The 19,416-nt window shown below is 34.5% G+C and overlaps 3 protein-coding genes across 5 annotated transcripts in view; 1 reads left to right on the top strand and 2 right to left on the bottom strand.

Moving 5' to 3' along the window:
* The window catches only part of itpka (inositol-trisphosphate 3-kinase A), a 33,757-nt gene extending 32,644 nt beyond the window's left edge, over window positions 1–1,113 (bottom strand). Inside the window, exon 1 of one of the 2 annotated variants that reach the window (XR_015512465.1) lies at window positions 330–1,084. Coding sequence is in view for 1 of the 2 variants with exons in the window: in NM_001326476.2 (NP_001313405.2) it covers window positions 330–776 (447 nt within the window). In the remaining variant the exon portion in view is untranslated. 2 annotated transcript variants of the gene reach the window in all.
* The window catches only part of LOC147839992 (uncharacterized), a 782,854-nt gene that overhangs the window by 703,883 nt on the left and 59,555 nt on the right, over window positions 1–19,416 (bottom strand). The window lies entirely within an intron of this gene.
* On the top strand, window positions 3,233–17,645 carry ivd (isovaleryl-CoA dehydrogenase). 2 transcript variants are annotated; one of them, NM_201491.1, is given in 12 exon segments: window positions 3,233–3,525; window positions 6,465–6,554; window positions 8,242–8,293; window positions 8,430–8,599; window positions 9,798–9,891; window positions 11,512–11,642; window positions 11,817–11,913; window positions 11,999–12,092; window positions 12,170–12,251; window positions 13,958–14,062; window positions 14,197–14,269; window positions 16,823–17,643. In NM_201491.1, coding segments are annotated over 12 exon segments (1,257 nt in total). In that variant the 5' UTR covers window positions 3,233–3,390; the 3' UTR covers window positions 16,957–17,643.

Below are 19,416 nucleotides of genomic sequence, written 5' to 3'. Positions count from 1 at the left end.
TCCTCAAATAAAGGACATTTAGTACAATAACTAAAATGTTCCAAAAAGACACTTTCACAGTTCCACAAGAACTAGGACAGTCTGGTTCCCCAAATAACCAGTGAAAAACAAAACTCATTTGAATACACTAAAGCACAAGTCTTGTGGAACCACCAGAGCCTTGAACCACTATGTTTTTTCAACAGTGTTGCAATACTGACAAACATTCACAGGAGAAACCATCTCAGGTTTCCCTTCATACAAGACCAAACCTGCAGCCAAATATCCGAGCTGCTACCTCTCTAAACTCATTGTTGTTTTTTTCTGCTTGTAGCATGTGAATCACTCACCTCTGCTGAGTCCACCGAGTCCCCCAAATGCTCCAGAGTCACGATGCCTTTGCTCTTGGTCTCGTTGTCGCTGAGCAAATCATCCTCAGACTCGTCAAACGCCGTGGAGGAGCCATTAGAGGAGATGGAGGAGTTGGAGAGTTTGCGTCGCAGTCGTCCGTTCACCTCCTCCTCCAGGTCCTCCTCGGTGATCTCCCGCGAGTCCCCGTCCGACGTGATGGTCACCTGCGGCACCGTGCACCCTCTCCCCGGGTGACTGTCCGAGAGAACGCCTGCTTGCCCGCTGTACTGTTCCGCCATCTGTGCTTGATCATCACAAATCTGTGTGGATGAAAAGTTTCCTGCGCGTCCTCCTCCTCTTCCTCCTCCTCTCCCTGATCCGTCGCAAACCGGAGACGACCGGGAGCACACCGCCTCTCTCAGAGACCTCCGCCTCTGTTTGGGCATCGAGAAAAAGAGAGTGAGAGAGCGAGCGAGAGTAAGTGAGAGAGAGGTGACAGGAGCCTTGTTTATCCCACCCACTGTCACTCGCTGCGATAGTGAATGAGTAGGGGGCCCCTAAAGTAAACCCCCAGCGTTGATGTTGCGTCGATTCAGTCCAGTGACTTTATTTCCAGTTGGCTACTATGTAACAAACGATCTCCATCCAGATAAGTTGCTCAGTGCTCAGTGCGAGCCCGTAGACGCGCGTTCACGGCGGGGGCCCCTGCCTGTAAACAGCGCGTGAGCTCCGTCAACACACATCTTCCGCATTTGAAACGTTTCGCCACTCTTCCTGACTTTTAATTTGTTTGAATTTCGCTTGACTGCTCATTTCCTTATTCAGTGTAGTCTTCGAGCACGCTGCTGTTTGTTGATATCGGGTTTAAACCTTCACTTTGTTTACGAAAGTTGTCATATGGTTCCGCGAAGAGCCATTGACGAATGTTTTAGTGCGTAAGATGTTATTTAAGTTGAAAAGAGCTTCATAAGAGTTTCATATTAATATGTTCTTCATTCCAAGAATAGTTTTTTCTTTTTCTTTTTAGAGCTGCTGAATGACGTGAAGCAAACATTGTTGTGAAAAACGCCATTTTAGAGCATGCAGTGGTTTTGATCAAAGTGACAGTACATGTGCATTGTGTTATTAGCATCGGCGGACTTAGTGATTTGGGGGCTTTAAGCAATTCCAGATATGGGGCCGTAGCATTGAAACTCAAAACACCGAGTTTTCTGTACCGTAGATATTTGTTTTCTTTCTAGATTTTATTTTATTAAGATTTTTTTGGTAAATAAAGTAAATCTTAATATATATATATATATATATATATATATATATATATATATATATATATATATATATATATATATAATTTTTTTTTAAGTGGAACCTTCTTAATGCAAAAACTAAATACAATATTTAGATTAGTAATAATAAGATTAGATTTTAATATTTGCATGTGCAGTAAGGTAGGAACGTTCCACTTTTCATGATGATAATAAATTAACATTTTAAAAGCAAGCATATTTTCATATTTCTTTGTTCAACTTTTTTTTAATATAAAAAATTCTAAACTCATTACCTTATTTATAAAATTGTAATAACCTTCAGTTTAAATGCACATCTGTGAATAAACACTTTGTGGTAAAATAGTATGATAAACACTTTGACAAAAATGTACTGAATACTTTGGTTGCATCAAAAAGTGGTTATTATAATCACCACATGACAAGCTGATTCAGCAAAACTTTGTGTTTAAAATGTCACTAAAATGCAGTATTTGAACCTCATAATTTAATAGAAAACAAGTTGAATAACTGCAAAAAGGTTTACTTTTTGGGAAAGGTCGAAAGGCCCATTCCTTAATGACAAAGGTCCAGAATTTGTTCAATACTTTAGCTCAATTGTCCTATTTTGACTGCTAATAAATTGTGAAAATAACCCAGTGAAGATGGTTTTGACTGTCGCTTCAGTGTGACTGAGGGAAATTGAATGTGCTGGCCAGTTTACTATTTAAATTAATGATATTGAAATGATATGCTAGTTTTTAATTTAAAACTTTAACAGATTCCTATTTTTAAATGATAGGCCTATATAATGTAATACATTTGTATTTAAAAATCTTTAGAAAATGTTTTTGGTACATCAAAATGCTTGGTTGTGATGACCATCCAACCAGTTAGTCCAGCAAAAAAAGGTGCTTAAAATATGACTCTAAAATGCAACCAATTAAAACGTCTTAATTAACACCCTTTGCATCCTTTGATTTGGTTCACCAGAGGGAAAATGATTGGGATGGCTATTAAAGTAACCTTCTGTTTGTTTGTTTGTTTGTTTGTTTGTTTGTTTGTTTGTTTGTTTGTTTGTTTGTTCGTTTGTTTTATTGTTGAGCTACAAAAAAAAAAAAACAGCCTGAAATTAAATATTTCAATTTAATGTTGTAAATTAATCAGATTTGATTTTTTACACACTATCACTTAAATAATAAAGCAAAAGACAGCAGCATTCAAATCAAGGCAAAAGCAGTTCAGCATAGTGTATTCGGCATTGAACTCCATTGTTTGGATTTTTAAAATGTTTTTTATGGTTTTAATGTAATAAGTTCGTTAGAAATAATATACATTTTCAAAAACAAATGAGAATGCAGTAGTAAATACAGTTGAAGTAATATATTTTATTTATTTTATTTATAAATATTAAATTAGGAAATTACCCATGGCAACTTTAATGTATTACAGTTTGCTATATTTACTTTCGGCCCACAGCACTCAATTAAATAATTTTGTAACCTACAGTTGAAAAATAACAGTTTTATTGTAGAAACGAGTGCTTTTCTATGGTCATATATCGTTTGAATGTAGTTTGTACTTCCTCGCAGTAGGTGCCAGTAAAGCTCTAGCAGCGGCAATGAATCACGTCGACTACAGAAGAGAAGAAGAGCGGAATTCCTTCTGTTTACTGTGGTGATGCTCCCAGTGCTGTACTCTTCACCTGCCGCACTCTTGTACCTGTTGCATAATTCACCTTTCTCCAGTTGTACTCTGTCTTCACCCTGAAGTCACTGTAACTAAATTCCCTAAAATGTTTGCTGTCAGAAGAGCGCTGCGTGTTTGTCAGGGAGTCGTGAAGGTCAGTGCTGGTGTTTCCCGTCGCGGATGCGCTGGAGCGGTTCCAGTGGACGACATTGTGAACGGACTGACTGAGGAGCAGATCCAGGTATCCCACAAACTGAAAACACAACCAAAACACCTGAAATGTCGCTGTTCTGTGCTCTGTTGACGTGCCTTGCGTATGAGCTGAAAGACGGGCAGTTATCAGTTTAATGCGGTAAATGTGAGTTAAAGCTTGACATTAAAAAGGTAACGTTAACATCCAGACTTGATATTGACACTTTGTTTGATGATTAATTGTTTATGCGATGTTGTTACGCAACTAATGACATGTGCTTCCTCTGCTGCTTGTGACAAACGAACAGCTGGGTGGGTGTAATTGGACGGCGCGTTTTGATTGGAGGGAATCATTAAAAGTTTAAGAACTACAAACTTGAGGACATATGACATTTACCACATTGTTTAGCATTTGGTCACCGTTATTCTCAGTGTTTTCCACAATATATATATATATATATATATATATATATATATATATATATATATATATATATATATATATATATATATATGTTTGTGTGTGTGTGTGTGTGTGTATGTATATATTTTTATTTATTTGTGTCACAAAACAATATTTTTTAATCACATTTAATACGTGCTGTTATTCTGAACATAAGTAATAGCCATTAAAGTTATCTCTTCAGCATGTCAGAATGATTTCTGAAGTCCAGAGTAGTTGCTGCAGAAAATTCTGCTTAACTATCGAAGGATTACATTTGATTTTAAAATAGATTGCACTATAAAACAGTTATTTTAAATTGTAGTAATATTTCTCAAGAATTAGATTTTTTAAAATATTTTTTTTACCAAATAAATGCGGTTAAAAACTGGCAAGGCAAGTTTATTTATATAGCACATTTCATACACAGTGGCAATTCAAAGTGCTTTACATAAACAGAAATGAAAGAGACAAGAATAAGAAAATAAAAACAAAATATAGAAACCGATTAAAATGTGTTAAAACAGGTTATAAAAGAATGAAAAAGAAAAGAGTAGTGCGATCAGATGGCCCAGTGCGCATTCAGTAAAGGCACAGCTAAATAGATGTTTTCAGTCTTGATTTGAATGTGCCTAATGTTGGAACACATCTGATCATTTCTGGACGCTGATTCCAGAAACGAGGGGGCATAATAGCTGAAGGTGGATTCACCCTACGTTGAGTGAACTCTTGGAATTTCTAGTTTATATGATCTTAATGATCTAAGGCAGGGGGTCACCAATCCTGGTCCTGGAGGGCCGGTGTCCCTGCAGGGTTTAGCTCCATCTTGCCTCAACACACCTGCCTGGATGATTCAAGAATACTTAGTAAGACCTTGATTAGCTTGTTCAGGTCTGTTTGATTAGGGTTGGAGCTAAAATCTGCTGGACACCGGCCCTCCAGGAACAAGTTTGGTGACCACTGATCTAAGGGATCTGTTAGGTTTGTATTAAGTGAGCATATCTGTAATGTATTGAGGTCCTAGGCCATTTAGTGATTTATAGACAAGTAATAAAACTTAAGGTCTAGTCGGAATTTGACTGGGAGCCAGTGTAAAGACCTGTGCACAGGTGTGACGTGCTCTGAGTGTCTGGTTCTGGTCAGAATCCTGGCAGCAGCGTTCTGGATGAGCTGTAACTGTTTCACTGTCTTTTTGGGAAGGCCAGTGAGGAGTCCATTACAGTAATCCACCCTGCTGCTGATAAAAGCATGAGCAAGTCCTCACTGGAAACAGAGCATCTAATTCTTGCAATGTTTTTGAGATGGTAGTATGCAGATTTAGTTACTAGATTTAGTTAACAAAAGAATCCTCTTCAAAAAACTTAGAATTTCTGACCCTAAATTTTTGAAAGTTTCTATTAGTTTAAATATGATTTTAATTAAAGTTAATGGAGTTTTTTAATCTTTATTTGTACTAACTGCATTCGCTTGCCTTTAATTATTAAATACATTTTATTTGTTTTAATAAATCAATAAATTATGTTGCAGACATTGGGATGCTGTTAGACAGAATTATTAAAAAAAAATATCTTAAAGTTTTATAGTGGTTGTTTTGTTTTAGTGCTTTTTTCACTTTTGCAATATTTTGATATAATGTGCAGCCTTAATTTATGACTGTGGTAATCAGCAGCAAAATGTCTTTAATATCATCACCACACCATGATGATACTACCTCTCTACAGCAGTGGTTCCCAAAGTGGGGGACGTAAGGGGGTTGCTTGGTGATTTCCAAGTCAAACAAAATTTTATTCAACTATTAGAATTACCATATTTTATTCATAACCCACAGAAGATAAAACATAGTTGTTTTTAATAGTAAAAAAAACAACCACATGCAAATGAAAAGCCATCAGCCTTTAAATAAATTTTCATATGATTGGTGTGTTTACATTTGATTAACAGCACAGCAATAGCGTCAGCTGCCGCAGATTGATTTTAAAGCACCAGGTTAAACTTTCTGACGCCTTGATAACAATCAAATACATTAAAAATAAATACAGGCCACAACTGAGCATTGAGAATGATCACTGAGTGGCGGCCTCCAAAATAAAACCAGGAATAAACTTGTGCGGAAAACATGCTGTGCACTAGTTTCTTTAGTTGAGGTTTATATTTACTTAATAAATGACTATAAAACTGAAATGGTTGTTAGACTGTTACACTTTTTTGTGTTGTCAATATGATTGTGTTTATATAGGCATATTTTGCATGCACAATGTACACGTTTGTATGTGTTTAACCATCTTTGATTGTTAATTTAGGGGTCGCGGGCTGAAAAGATTGGCAACTCCTGCTCTACAATACTTTTTGTATGGGATACACTGATAAATGTGTGCATTTGGCATCACTGAATTGTTTTTTATTCTTGTTTTGTTGTTTTTTGAAGAAAAAGTCATAAATTATTAAAGATGTACACTTATAGTTGTAAAAAAAAAAAAAAAGTCTTGTGGTGGAAATGGGCTTTCATTACCCTTTAGTTTATAATCTATTCTCCCTTTGAACCCCAGCTCAGACAGACAGTCCAGAGATTCTTCCAGGAGAAACTCGCTCCCTACGCCGATGAGATTGACAAGAAAAACGAGTTTCCTCAGATGAGGGTGAGTTTTTGTAAATGACAAAAACCTAATGTTTAAAAAGGGGTTGGACATTAAAACTGAAACACTGGTGAATTTAGTGATGGAGGTTCATTGATTGATGTTCGGGTGCTAACCCAGATTGTATTAAAAAAACATAAAACCACAGCAGCCCAACTCATTGCAGAATTACATGTGTAACTCTTCTTATTCCACCACAACTGTTCATTGGGAGCTCTACAGGGTCAGTATACAGTACATGGCTGGACTGCTATAGCCAAACGTCAGTTTCAATGGTGCCGAAAATCTTGGGCTGTGGACATTGTGAAACATGTTTTGTTCTCTGATGAGTCCACCTTTACAGTCTGTCCACCATTATTATTATTATTATTATTATTATTCATCCATTTTCTTGATGGCTTAGTGCCTTTATTAATCCAGGGTCGCCACAGCGGAATGAACCGCCAACTTATCCAGCAAGTTTTTTACGCAGCGGATGCCCTTCCAGCCGCAACCCATCTCTGGGAAACACACACACACACACACACACACACACACACACACACACACACACACACACACACACACACACACACACACACACATACATACATACACTACGGACAATTTAGCCTACGCAAATTCACCTATACCGCATGTCTTTGGACTGTGGGGGAAACCGGAGTACCCAGAGAAAACCCACGCGAACGCAGGGAGAACATGCAAACTCCACATAGAAACGCCAACTAAGCCGAGGATCGACCCAGCGACCTTCTTGCTGTGAGGCGAACGTGCTACCCACTGCACCACTGCATCGCCATTATTATTATTATTATTATTATTATTATTATTATTTCCTTTATTTAGCCAGGAAATCACATTGAGACAGTACTGTCTCTTCTTTCAGTGAGACCTGGTCAAGACAGCAGGCAACACAAAGTTTCACACAAAAATCACAAAAAACAATACCACAAAATGATAAAATTACTTACTTTTCTGAGTAGCAGCTGCATGCATATATAGATGATCAATTATAGATAAAAATGTACTTTACTGATTTCTTACGGGACTTTTCTGAGAGAGTTACAGTGTAGAGAATCCCCAAGTCCCAAAGAAGCTTACGACCCTGACCATTGCATGCCCATAGTGAAGCATGGTGGTGGATCAGTGATGGTTTGGGCTTCAATATCATGACATTGCCTCAGCCCAATACTTGTGCTAGATGAGCGTGTCACTGTCAAGGACTACCGAACCATTCTGGAGGACCATGTGCACCCTATGGTTCAAACATTGTATCCTGAAGGCTGTGCCGTGTTTCATGATTATAATGCACAAATACACACAAAAAGATTGAAAACAGAGTGTTTTAATGAACATGAAAGTGAAGTTACACATCTGTCATGGCCTGCACAGTCACCAGATGTAAATGTTATTGAGCCACTTTTGGGCTGTTTTGAAGCAGCAAGTATCAAGTTCACATAGTGACCTGGGCACTATTCTGTAAGAATGGCTCAAAATCCCTCTGGTCACTGTGCAGGACTGTATCTGTCATTATCAAGACAAATTGATGCTGTATTGGCTGCAAAAGGAGGTCATACACCATACTAATAAATTATTGTGTTTCAGTTTCCATGTCCAGCCCCTGTATGAATTAATGCTTTGAGCAATGAATCATAACAAATATGAAAATTTTCTTCTTTTTTTAAACTAGGAGTTTTGGAAGGAGATGGGTGACCTTGGACTGCTTGGAGTTACTGCACCAGGTTGGATCATATACGCTGTTTCATAAAACATAACTATTGTTGATGACTTAACAGCTGCTAAAACACTATTGAAAATAGTCTGATAGGATTCTTTGTGCAAATCTAAAGTTTGTGTTCTTTTCCCCCATGTGTGCAGTGGAGTTCGGGGGAACAGGACTGGGCTACCTTGATCATGTGATTATTATGGAGGAGATCTCCCGTGTATCTGCCGCTATTGGACTCAGCTATGGAGCGCATTCCAACTTATGTGTAAATCAGATGGTTCGACATGGAAACCAGAAGCAGAAAGAGAAGTACATGCCTAAGGTGTGACCAAGTGTTTTAATGTTTACATGCAAGTGTCTGTGTTGCAGGTAAAGTCATCATGGAAACAGAGCTAGATTGCAATATTTATCATAAAGGATTAATCTTTGAACATTATTATTATTATATTTATTCCCTTATAATAATTATACCTGCCCTCATAATATTTTATGAAAATAAATCTCATGCAATATAAATTTTATTTATTCTCTAATGTTTTTTTTTTTCTGGATCAAGGCAAGGCAAACATTCAGTTACATGAGATCCACCAAAAGCAAACCACAGCTTTTTAATTAATCTTATTAACCTTTTAAACTAATAACAGTGTTATTTATTTATTTATTTATTTTATTTATATGTGTACATTGATTATTAATATTTTGATAAGTAGGTTGGTACCATAACTTGTTGGTACCATAACCATAACTTTATGTATGGTTATAACAACTGACATTATGTAATTTGTTCAGTTACAATATTTTATTTGCAAAGATGACAAACAAATATATAAAACAAATACAGAACAACATAACTTGTCTGTACTGTAACTGAATTTGTCACTAAATGTTAATGATGCTGTCATAAAATTATTTGACAGTATTAGCACTTTTATTGAGAAACTTTAAGGACAAATTCAGTTTTTTTCATTGGAAAAAATGATCAAAAATATTGATGATGCAATTAAAATGGGCTCATGATAGTTATGTTTATGACAGATTTATGACAAGCTATGTTGTCTTGGTTAAGTCAAGTTGCCAATGCCATGACAAAGACATTGGCAGGTTTTGATATAACAAAGACATCTCAAACAATGTCATCTTTGCATTTCAAATGACATCTGAGCAAAAGACACTTAGCGGTTGACATACAGTAAGTATGCACAAAATCTCCTTAATATTCATGAGACGTTTCGCGTTACCATTATAAATGTATCATGACAGTCTTATTTGTTTATGTATTTGTGCAGTTAAATTAAATTAGCTACAAGTTAATCAGTTACAACATTAAAACAATTATTAAACATTATATGCACATGCCTGCATTCTACATTTTGTCTTGGATATATCAAAGAAATAAAAGATGTGTGGTGCTTTTGTTTATAGTGACTTTAGCTTTTTTTAAAAGACACATGACCTAATGCATACTAATTAAGAATTTTAGGCTCAGTGTTTTATCAGTAATGTCTATGTTTGTACTTTAGTTGTTGACTGGTGAACATGTGGGTGCTCTGGCCATGAGTGAGTCTAATTCTGGCTCTGATGTAGTGTCTATGAAACTGACAGCAAAAAAACAAGGTGACTGGCCTTCTGTTATAATTCTGTTCTACTCTGTTCCTTACTATTATATTGTCATGCACATGTTGTAACTGGGTATGCATGTTATGTGCATTTGTTATGTCATATGCAGCACTATTTAAAAGTTTTAGATTATATGTTCATATTATTTATATTATGTTTATATTATATACAATAGCAAATAAATATAAACATGTATGCACGTATAAATGTAAATTAATGTATATATAAATATAAAATAATACCTTTATTCAGAAAGTGACAGTAAATACATTTATAATGTTACAAAGCAGTATTATTCCAAATAACTGCTATTTTTTACTTTATGTATTGCAAAAAGTAATTTCTTTAACCGTTTTTTTTTTCATGTGTAAGCAGTACTGTCTGCATGAATGTCTAATATCAAATGCATACAGTAGATTTGTAGATTTACATACAATTTGTTTTACAATTGTACCTACATACAAATGTTAATTCTGTTATTTTTGCATGTAATAAACAATAACAAATAAATTATATTCATATTCAACAATCTTTTTTACCAAATTAATTAAAACTAAAAACTAAAACCATTTTACTTGATTTATGATAAATTAGTTATGAGTTAAAAATGCACTACTATTTATTTTTATCATCGTTTATATAATATAGCAGGTTTGTTATGCTTGGGTTTAACATTCTAGCATTGTATGTAGAGTGTGAATGTACACTACCTGACAAAAGTCTCAGTTGCAAGAGCAACAAAAATAACTTGACTTCTGGTTGATCATTTGAGAAAGTGGCAAAAGCTGGATTTATCAGAGGAATCATCTGTTGAACTGCATCCCAATCATCACAAATACTGCAAAAGACCTATCTGAACCCAAATGGACACAGAAATCAGTGACGTTTGGGGCAGGAAAAATGATAGTTTGTGGTTGCATTCATTACATTACAAACCACAAAGGAGGACAAATTCTCCAGCAGGATAGCGCTCTTTCTCATACTTCTGCCTCCACATCAAAGTTCCAGAAAGCAAAGAAGGTCAAAGTGTTCCAGGATTGGACAGCCCAATCACCAGATATGAACATTATTAAGCCTGTCTGGGGTAAGATGAAGAAGAACCCAAAGACCCTTGATGAACTCTGGGAGACCTGCAAGGACTCTTTCTTTGTCATTCCAGATGACTTTATTATTAAGTTATTTGAGTCATTGCAGAGATGTATGGATGCAGTCCTCCAAGCTCATGGGAGTCATACACTGTATTAATTCTTTTTCCACTGCACCAGGACTTTATATTCTATACTGTACATTATTTCTGTTATGTGACAAGACTTTTGCCTAAGCAAAGTCAGACCTTACTGTCCTATTAAAATAATAAAAAATCAAGGCATGATCAGGGTATATTTTGTTAAAATAAGCATAACCTTGAGGCCATTACCTTTCATATAAGCTACTTCTGATACCAAATGATCAATTAGAAGTCAAGTTATTATTCGTAATTGCTAAAACTTGATTAAACGACAAGACTTATGTCAGGTAATGTATTGACATATTAGGGTTTTTTATTTTTGCCTCTGCATTGGTGTCAACACATATTTGCTTATCTTACAGCCTTGATTTCTTTCTTTCTTTTTTAAGGGGATCACTATGTGTTAAACGGTAACAAATTCTGGATTACGAATGGATCAGATGCAGATGTTCTGATCGTGTATGCTAAGACAGACCCAGAAGCAGTAGCTCGTGGCATCACTGCTTTCATTGTTGAGAAGGTCAGAGAGGAAAATCACTTCCCAGTGGATGATTTATTAGGATATACTGTATCTAAAACCATATTGCAAAAATCTGATGAATCTGATAAACCATTTCAGTTTTAATCTATTGTTCAGTAAGGAAGTATTTTCAATAGATAATCATATCAGATTGATTGTGTTTGTGTGGTAAAGGGTATGCCAGGATTCAGCTCAGCGCAGAAGCTGGATAAACTGGGAATGAGAGGATCCAGCACTTGTGAACTCGTCTTTGAAGACTGCAAGATTCCTGGTGTGTTAGTCTTCATGCATATTGGTGAGGCTAAATATGTCTCAGGCTCCAAACTAAATCTGAAAACGTTTTGTTGTGGTTTCAGAGGAAAATGTATTGGGCCCTTTAAATAAAGGAGTCTATGTTTTGATGAGTGGTTTGGACCTGGAAAGACTCGTCCTGGCTTCTGGACCTGTTGGGTAATTTTTGTTGTGTTTATTTCCAGTAGCATTTCCAGTTGTAGTTGTTTGTTTGATGACTTTACACATTCCCTCAGCATCATGCAAGCTGTGCTTGATCATGCAATTCCTTATCTACATGTTCGCGAAGCTTTTGGACAGAAAATTGGCCACTTTCAGGTAAAGTGAAGTGTTTCGTTTGTGTTCAATATGTTAAATGTTCACATATTAGTATATAATATTTCTGTTTGCCAACAAATTTTATGTAAAAAAAAATGTATGAATAGTTTTATTATTTCTTTTATAGCTCTTGAAATAATTGAGACCACTTTAAGTTTCTCTGAATTTGCTTAATTTATTTTTTTAGTAAAACATTACTATTTGTTTTATTCTATTGAGCTGCAATAAGATTTCTACAAAATTTCTAATTAAAATATTGTAAATAAGAGCAGTTTGTTGTGATTGAATATCATGGCTATTCCACAGATAAAGGATTTAAGTTAACGATAAGTTCATAAGATAAGAAGTTAAAACACTGGTATTGTGTCGTCTTAAAATGAATATAAACGTATCTGAAAAAACGGTACCTGTTTTTATTATTTTATGCAAAAACGCTTTAAATTACTACTGTACATCAAATTTGGAAGAAATGTCATCAGTGGATTTCAGAATAAAGCAAATAAGTATACTTGTACTGTAGAAACAAGTATACTATAAAGTATAACAAACCAAAACCATAAAAACAGATCAACTAAAAGCCAAAGACATATTTTAAGAACAGATTTGAAAGCAGATAAGCTAGGAGGAAAACTAATGCTCTTGTGTGGGCTATTTCATATTGTAGGACCTGCCACCGAAACACTTTAAGTGAGAAATAAGAATTTAGCGGCCGCTCTTATCAGATCTTTGGCATCTTGAGGTATTATAGGGGCAGTAAGTTTTTTCAGGTAGCTGGAAGATTCATTATTTAATGATTTAGAAATGAACAGCAATATTTAAAACTTGATTTTATAATGAACGGTAAATCATTTCAGAAAGAAAATACAAGCATATTTTTGCATTGCTTCAGAAATGATGCTGATGTATTTAGGACCATTTTCAAGTGTGAAATTTGAGACATTGATTTATTGTTTGTTGACATAATAAAAGATGCTGTGAAGTGACTGCATCTTCCAAAAATGAATCTGAGACTATTGGCTAGTAAATACCAAGTAATATCTTATAACTTTTTTGATGAATGCTTAACCATCTATTCATATCCATAAATTTATTTCAAACTGGGGTCAGTAATATTTTAAAAGAAGGAATTACCTTTTATTCAACAATTTTACATTAAATTGATTAAAAGACATTACAGAATTTTACATTGTAACATACATTTTCATCATGATATATTACAACATTTAAATGGTCATCCAATTGGCATTAAAATTGTATTTTTGTGTGTGTGTGTGTGTGTGTGTGTGTGTGTGTGTGTGTGTGTGTGTAAAGCTGTTTATTTGAATTTTCTATTTTATATAAAGGAAGAAATGCTTAGAGCAGCACATCAGCATTTTTGTATGATTTCTGAAATATGAAACACAGAAGCATTGCTGAAAAATCAGCATTAAATCACAGATTGTTTTACATACAGTGCATTATTATACAAAGCAGCTATTTTAATATATATTTGTAAAATATATTTTTTTTTACAATTTAGCAGTTAAATTCTTGATTTAATAAATGCTGACTTTGTGAGCACGAGATTTCTTTTAAAAATATTAAAATCTTACCAACAAACTTTCAATAGTAGTATGTTTGAATATATACATATTTTCATCTATGTGCATTTCTGAAACAGTACCAACTAACGTTCTATTGCCAACCTTTTTTCCCCCCAAAACTAGCTGATGCAAGGAAAAATGGCTGACATGTACACACGCCTTAGTTCCTGTCGACAGTATTTATACAACGTTGCTCGTGCTTGTGACAAAGGCCATTTCAGTGCTAAGGTAAGAGCTCTTTACCCAATGTTTTGTTGTTTGACTGCTCTGTTTTTTTAACGTTTCCAATCATCCTGGAAATGATGCATACAGTCCTTCCTGAGTGTGTGTACTAGCAGTATTGATTTGTCATGTTATTGTAGGACTGTGCTGGGGTAATCCTTTATTGTGCTGAGAATGCAACTCAAGTTGCCTTGGATGGGATTCAATGCCTGGGTGAGTGCCTAATAGTTAAAACAGCAAAAAATAGAAAAAAACCCCGCTCCTGATGTGCCTTAGACAGAGATCAGGGGCTATACAGGGGGGTGGGGGGTTAAACAGCTAATAAATTGAAACTTTGATTTGCCTGGTATCATTGAAAATTCAATGTGCTGATTAATTGTAAATGCCACATATACTGTACAGTGCCCTTCACAAATATTAGCACCTTTGGAAAATAAGAGCAAATGAGGCTGTAAAATAACTGATCTTTTGCTAAAACATATGATAAACTGAAGATGCTTGAGATTTTAAATAAAAAAGGGCCTTTTTACTTGAAAATCTGATTGTATAGTTTGGAAGATTTTGCAACCTAAGACAGAATTTAGTGCTCTGGTTTTTTGGATATTTTTGGCCAATTGAAACATGCTCTTGACAATGAATTGGGAGAACATGGGCACACATCTTGTTTAGGGCTTTTTTTCAGGCAGATTCATAACACATCCAGCTGACTGGAATCATGTCCATTTTTTAAACAGGGTGTCTGTTGGGTCTTTAAAAGTCTTAAATTTCAAAAAGTAAATTTTAGGCCTTAAAGTCTTACATTCACTGAATTTTTGTTTTGTAGGCATTAACTAATTGTAAACCGGTCTTAATTTTCCCATATCCATGTAAAGCTACCCAACATGCATCCAGATCCAGTCACTAACTATCTAGAAATCAAAACTCTATTTATAACTCTATTTACAATATGGTTTAATTACTGTCCATATAATAATATTTGTTTAAAAGTTATCTGTGTATTTATTGTCCATATTGTGAGGACACAGACTGTTGTGCATGCATTTAGTTTAACATAGATATTTTTTTAAAGATATGTTTTATTGAAACATGTATTTGTAGTTGTATGTATACAACTAGGGTTTGCTTATTTTGACAATTTATTTAAAACATCTAGCTAAGAAATAACTAATTATAATATTATGTAAAAAAAAAAAAAAAGCCCTGTATATGTCTGAAATTTCTTCTATAATGGTCTAAAAAAGTTTTACAAAATTTTACTTGAAACCTGCAGAAACCCTATTTGAATTCAACAGCGTTTTGCTGTAAAACAAAGCATTTGCATACAAGTAATTTGACCAGCTAAAGAAAATATATTTTTTGTCCGTGGCTTTTTCTTTGATGATTAATCAAAAGCAATTTTCATTCACATTTTGTCAGTAAAGCAGGGTCTAAACCAGGGGTGGGCAAACTCGGTCCTGGAGGGCCGGTGTCCTGCATAGTTTAGCTGCAACACTTATCAAACACACCTGAACATGCTAATCAGAGTCTTCAAGATCTCTAGAAATCTATAAGCAGGTGTGTGTGATTAGAGTAGGAGCTAAACTGTGCAGGACACCAGCCCTCCAGGACCGAGTTTGCCCACCCCTGGTCTAAACCCTGGTTGTTGGGGTTTAAATGTGCTTTCAGATGGAGCAGCATTTACCCCACTGAATAATAGTTTACTGACAAGCTACTCAAATTAATGGTCCAATTGACTTAATTGGATGATAATGACATCAAGATAATGGTTGTATGATAATGACAGCAGCATGTGCCGCTTTTAGGTTAAGGCTGCACGATACTGAAAAATATGCAATGTTGTTGTTGAGTTTTACGATAAAGATATTTCTTACAATAGAAAAAGTTTTCTTTTATTGGCAATGTTTTTAAGTCCATTATTTATAAAATTATAATAAAAATATGTATTTAAATATATTAAAGAAAAAAAAATTCAGATCTTAAAATATATTCTTTAGATCAGACTTTAATTCTAATTCAAACTTAAGACTGTGTCAAGATGCAAATATTTTGTCTTTAAAACACTATGAATGAGGGAAAATCTCAGCAGATATTCTGACTCTGATTGGCTGTTGGCATTTCCCACCAGGCTGAGTCCGAAATTTCCTCCTACTTAGTGGGTACTACATTTGAATTTACTACTAGACCGTTAGAAAAGTTCACTCTATACAGTATGAATTGGAGCAGTACGAATGGATCTCGGATGCACTACCCATGTCAGATTCTCTGATGCATACTTCAGAATCTCACTGGAAGTAGTAGCAGGTCATCTGGGTACTTCTCGCATACTGTTTTTAAGCATACTAAATAAAATGGAAATATGCTTAGTATCTATTTTTAGCTCTCAATTTTGGGATGCTTCAGCCAATAGCAGAACAGCAACTGCTGAGGAGGCAGAGATAAAGATAGTAAGGCCCCATCGGATTGGTCTAATTAAGATAAACAACCAATGCATAAAATGTAATGTCTTTAGTCACACATATTTGCGTTATTGCATATACAGTACTATTATCACGATAACAATAATTTTGCCATATAGTGTGCAGCCCTGTTAAAAGTGAACTACACAGTGCATGTGAAAATGCTAAATATAGCAACATATTTTTACTCCAAACTCATTTTATAACTTCTTAGACTGTCTGCCATTGTGTGGTGGGTTTTAAAATGGAGCAATTGAAATCCTGCTCATTCAGTAAACCCCTGTCTGATCTGACTTGTTTCTCTTTGCAGGTGGAAATGGTTACATCAATGACTACCCAATGGGCCGCTTCTTAAGAGACGCTAAACTTTATGAGATTGGTGCAGGAACCAGTGAGATCAGAAGGATTATCATTGGCAGATCTTTCAACGCCATGTTCAAATAAAGAGTCAGGATTAAGGATCTGATCCTGCGCAGACTGTGTGCAGTAGCCAGAAATGTCATTTTATTAGACTAAACACTCATCTGGCATGCTGATTTTAACACCAATCAGATTCAAGATACAAAACATGTCTAAAATGTGGATGTCAAAATTGTACAAGCAATAGGTAGTATTACATTCAAGAGCAAATGCAGTGGTAAGAGATAAACTATTTAGATCAAGATGTTTTTAAAGGACTGACTATGAACTGAATTGATCTCCAACAACTAGCTGCAGTTAATTCCCAGTGGAAAAAGCAGTGGTGATGTAAACAGCTGAGACCATTCATTTGTCCTGAAAGCCTTTGTCATGTGACTGGGGGGTGTTTCTGTAGCACATGGTACATGTAATTACCTTGTTTGTTTTCCTTTTCTTAAAAACACGGTCACCCTTTGTGGGCTGTTTTGCATATCACTTCTGACCCCATAACATGATTTTGTTTTGTTTTTTTCATGTGTACAGACAGATCATTTCTTAAAATAGTTTGTAATTCAAACATTTATTTGTTTTTCATTTTCAAGAAGTTGCACTTTTTTGAAGCAAGCTGTTATGTTGGTCTATGAAACCTTTGGGTTTTCTGAGCCTTATTAAATCATCGCTCCATGCATTTGATTGTAATACGATTGTTTAAAATAAATGTAATCTCTCCTTAATCAGTTTGGGATTTGCTGTTGTGTGTCATTGGTGCTGTTTTAGATTTTATCATGAGGATTTAGATTGTATTATTATTTTCAGAAATGCCTTTTTAGTTGTAGTATTATTTACTAATGCCTAATGCATATTTAAAAATGTTATGTTCTTTTGTCATACACACACACACACACACACACACACACACACACACACACACACACACACACATTTGAGTCAGAATTGTTAGCCCCCTGAATTATTAGCCCCCGTTTACTTTAGGAAAAAAATTCTGTTTAACGGAGAGAAGATTTTCTCAACAAATTTTTAAACATTAAATAGTTTTAGTAACTAATTTCTTATAACTGATTTATTTTATCTCTGCAATGATGACAGTAAATAATATTTGTCTTGACTGGGTATTTTTCAAGACACTTCTATACAGCTTAAAGTGACATTTTAAAGCTTAACTAGGTTAACTAGGCAGGTTAGGATAATTGGGCAAGTTATTGTGTAATGGTTTATTCTGTAGACTTTGGAAAAGAAATGTAGCCTAAAGGGGCTAATAATTTTGACCTTAAAATGTTTTTAAAAAAATTAAAAACTGCTTTTATTCTAGTCTAAATAAAACAAATAAGACTTTCTCCAGAAGAAAAAAATATTATCAGACATACTGTAAAAATGTCCTTGTTCTGTTAAACATCATTTGGGAAATATATAAAAAAGGGCTAATGTTTCTGACTTCAATATATTCAATATATATATATATATTTTTAATCTTTTTATGTAGTTAAATAATTAAACTTGTATGTGGTTTGTTTTTTAGTTTCTCCCACCTAATATTTTTATTCCGTTACATAAGCTGTTTAAAAAAATTAAATATTTATTAACAGAATGTTTTCTATTATTTAAAGTTTTTAAAAGATGCTCCATTAAATTTGTAATAATGAAATATTCCAATTAATACAGTATATTCACAAAACTGATTTACTGTACATTAGATACCACTTTAAAGTAAGGTCCATTAGTCAACAATGGTTACAGAAATAACTTACATTAAATACTACTAAGTAATAACACATTAACTGGCAATGATCAATACGGTTGTTACAGTGTTTATTTATTTTGCACATGGTAGTTAATAAACATGATTGTTTTTATTTGTTGACAGTTTTGTTAAATCATATTTACTAATTGTTATTAAAATGAAAAGTTGTATTAATGTTGGATAAGTAGGGGAATAATAATGCATTTCATTTAAACTTGTGTAATTAATATGAACAAATTGAACCTTGATGTAAAGTAATTACATAGAAAATAATGTATGTGGAGCGACATGGTCGCAAAGTGGTTAGCACAGGTGAATTCAATTAACTAAATTGGTCAAAGTGTATGATTGTGAATCAGCCTGTATGTTACCCAGTACTGGGTTGCAGCTGGAAAGGTACCTGGTGCGTAAAACATATGCTGGATAAGTTGGTGGTTCATTCCGCTGTGGCGACCATTTATGAATAAAAAGAGTAAGTCGAATAAAACAAACAAATAAAGTATGTTATTTATCTGATGTATTAGGTTTTATCATAAGACAATGATGACTCATTGCAGGGTTTTTTTTTTTTTATCTTATTCATAATATTTATGGTTTCATGTAAGGTTTGTATAAAATATGCTAAACATTTTTAAAGATATAATTACCTGCCTTGTAGTTACTATTCATTTATTTGTGGAATATAGAAAAGAGATAAAAATTGGACTTTGAAATAGAATTAGACCAGATAATTGTATCTAATTTGG

Source organism: Danio rerio, chromosome 17 (assembly GCF_052040795.2).
Source record: "Danio rerio strain M-AB ecotype USA chromosome 17, GRCz13ab, whole genome shotgun sequence".
In the NCBI taxonomy this organism is placed as follows: domain Eukaryota; kingdom Metazoa; phylum Chordata; class Actinopteri; order Cypriniformes; family Danionidae; genus Danio; species Danio rerio.
This window is presented reverse-complemented; position numbering and strand designations above follow the sequence as displayed.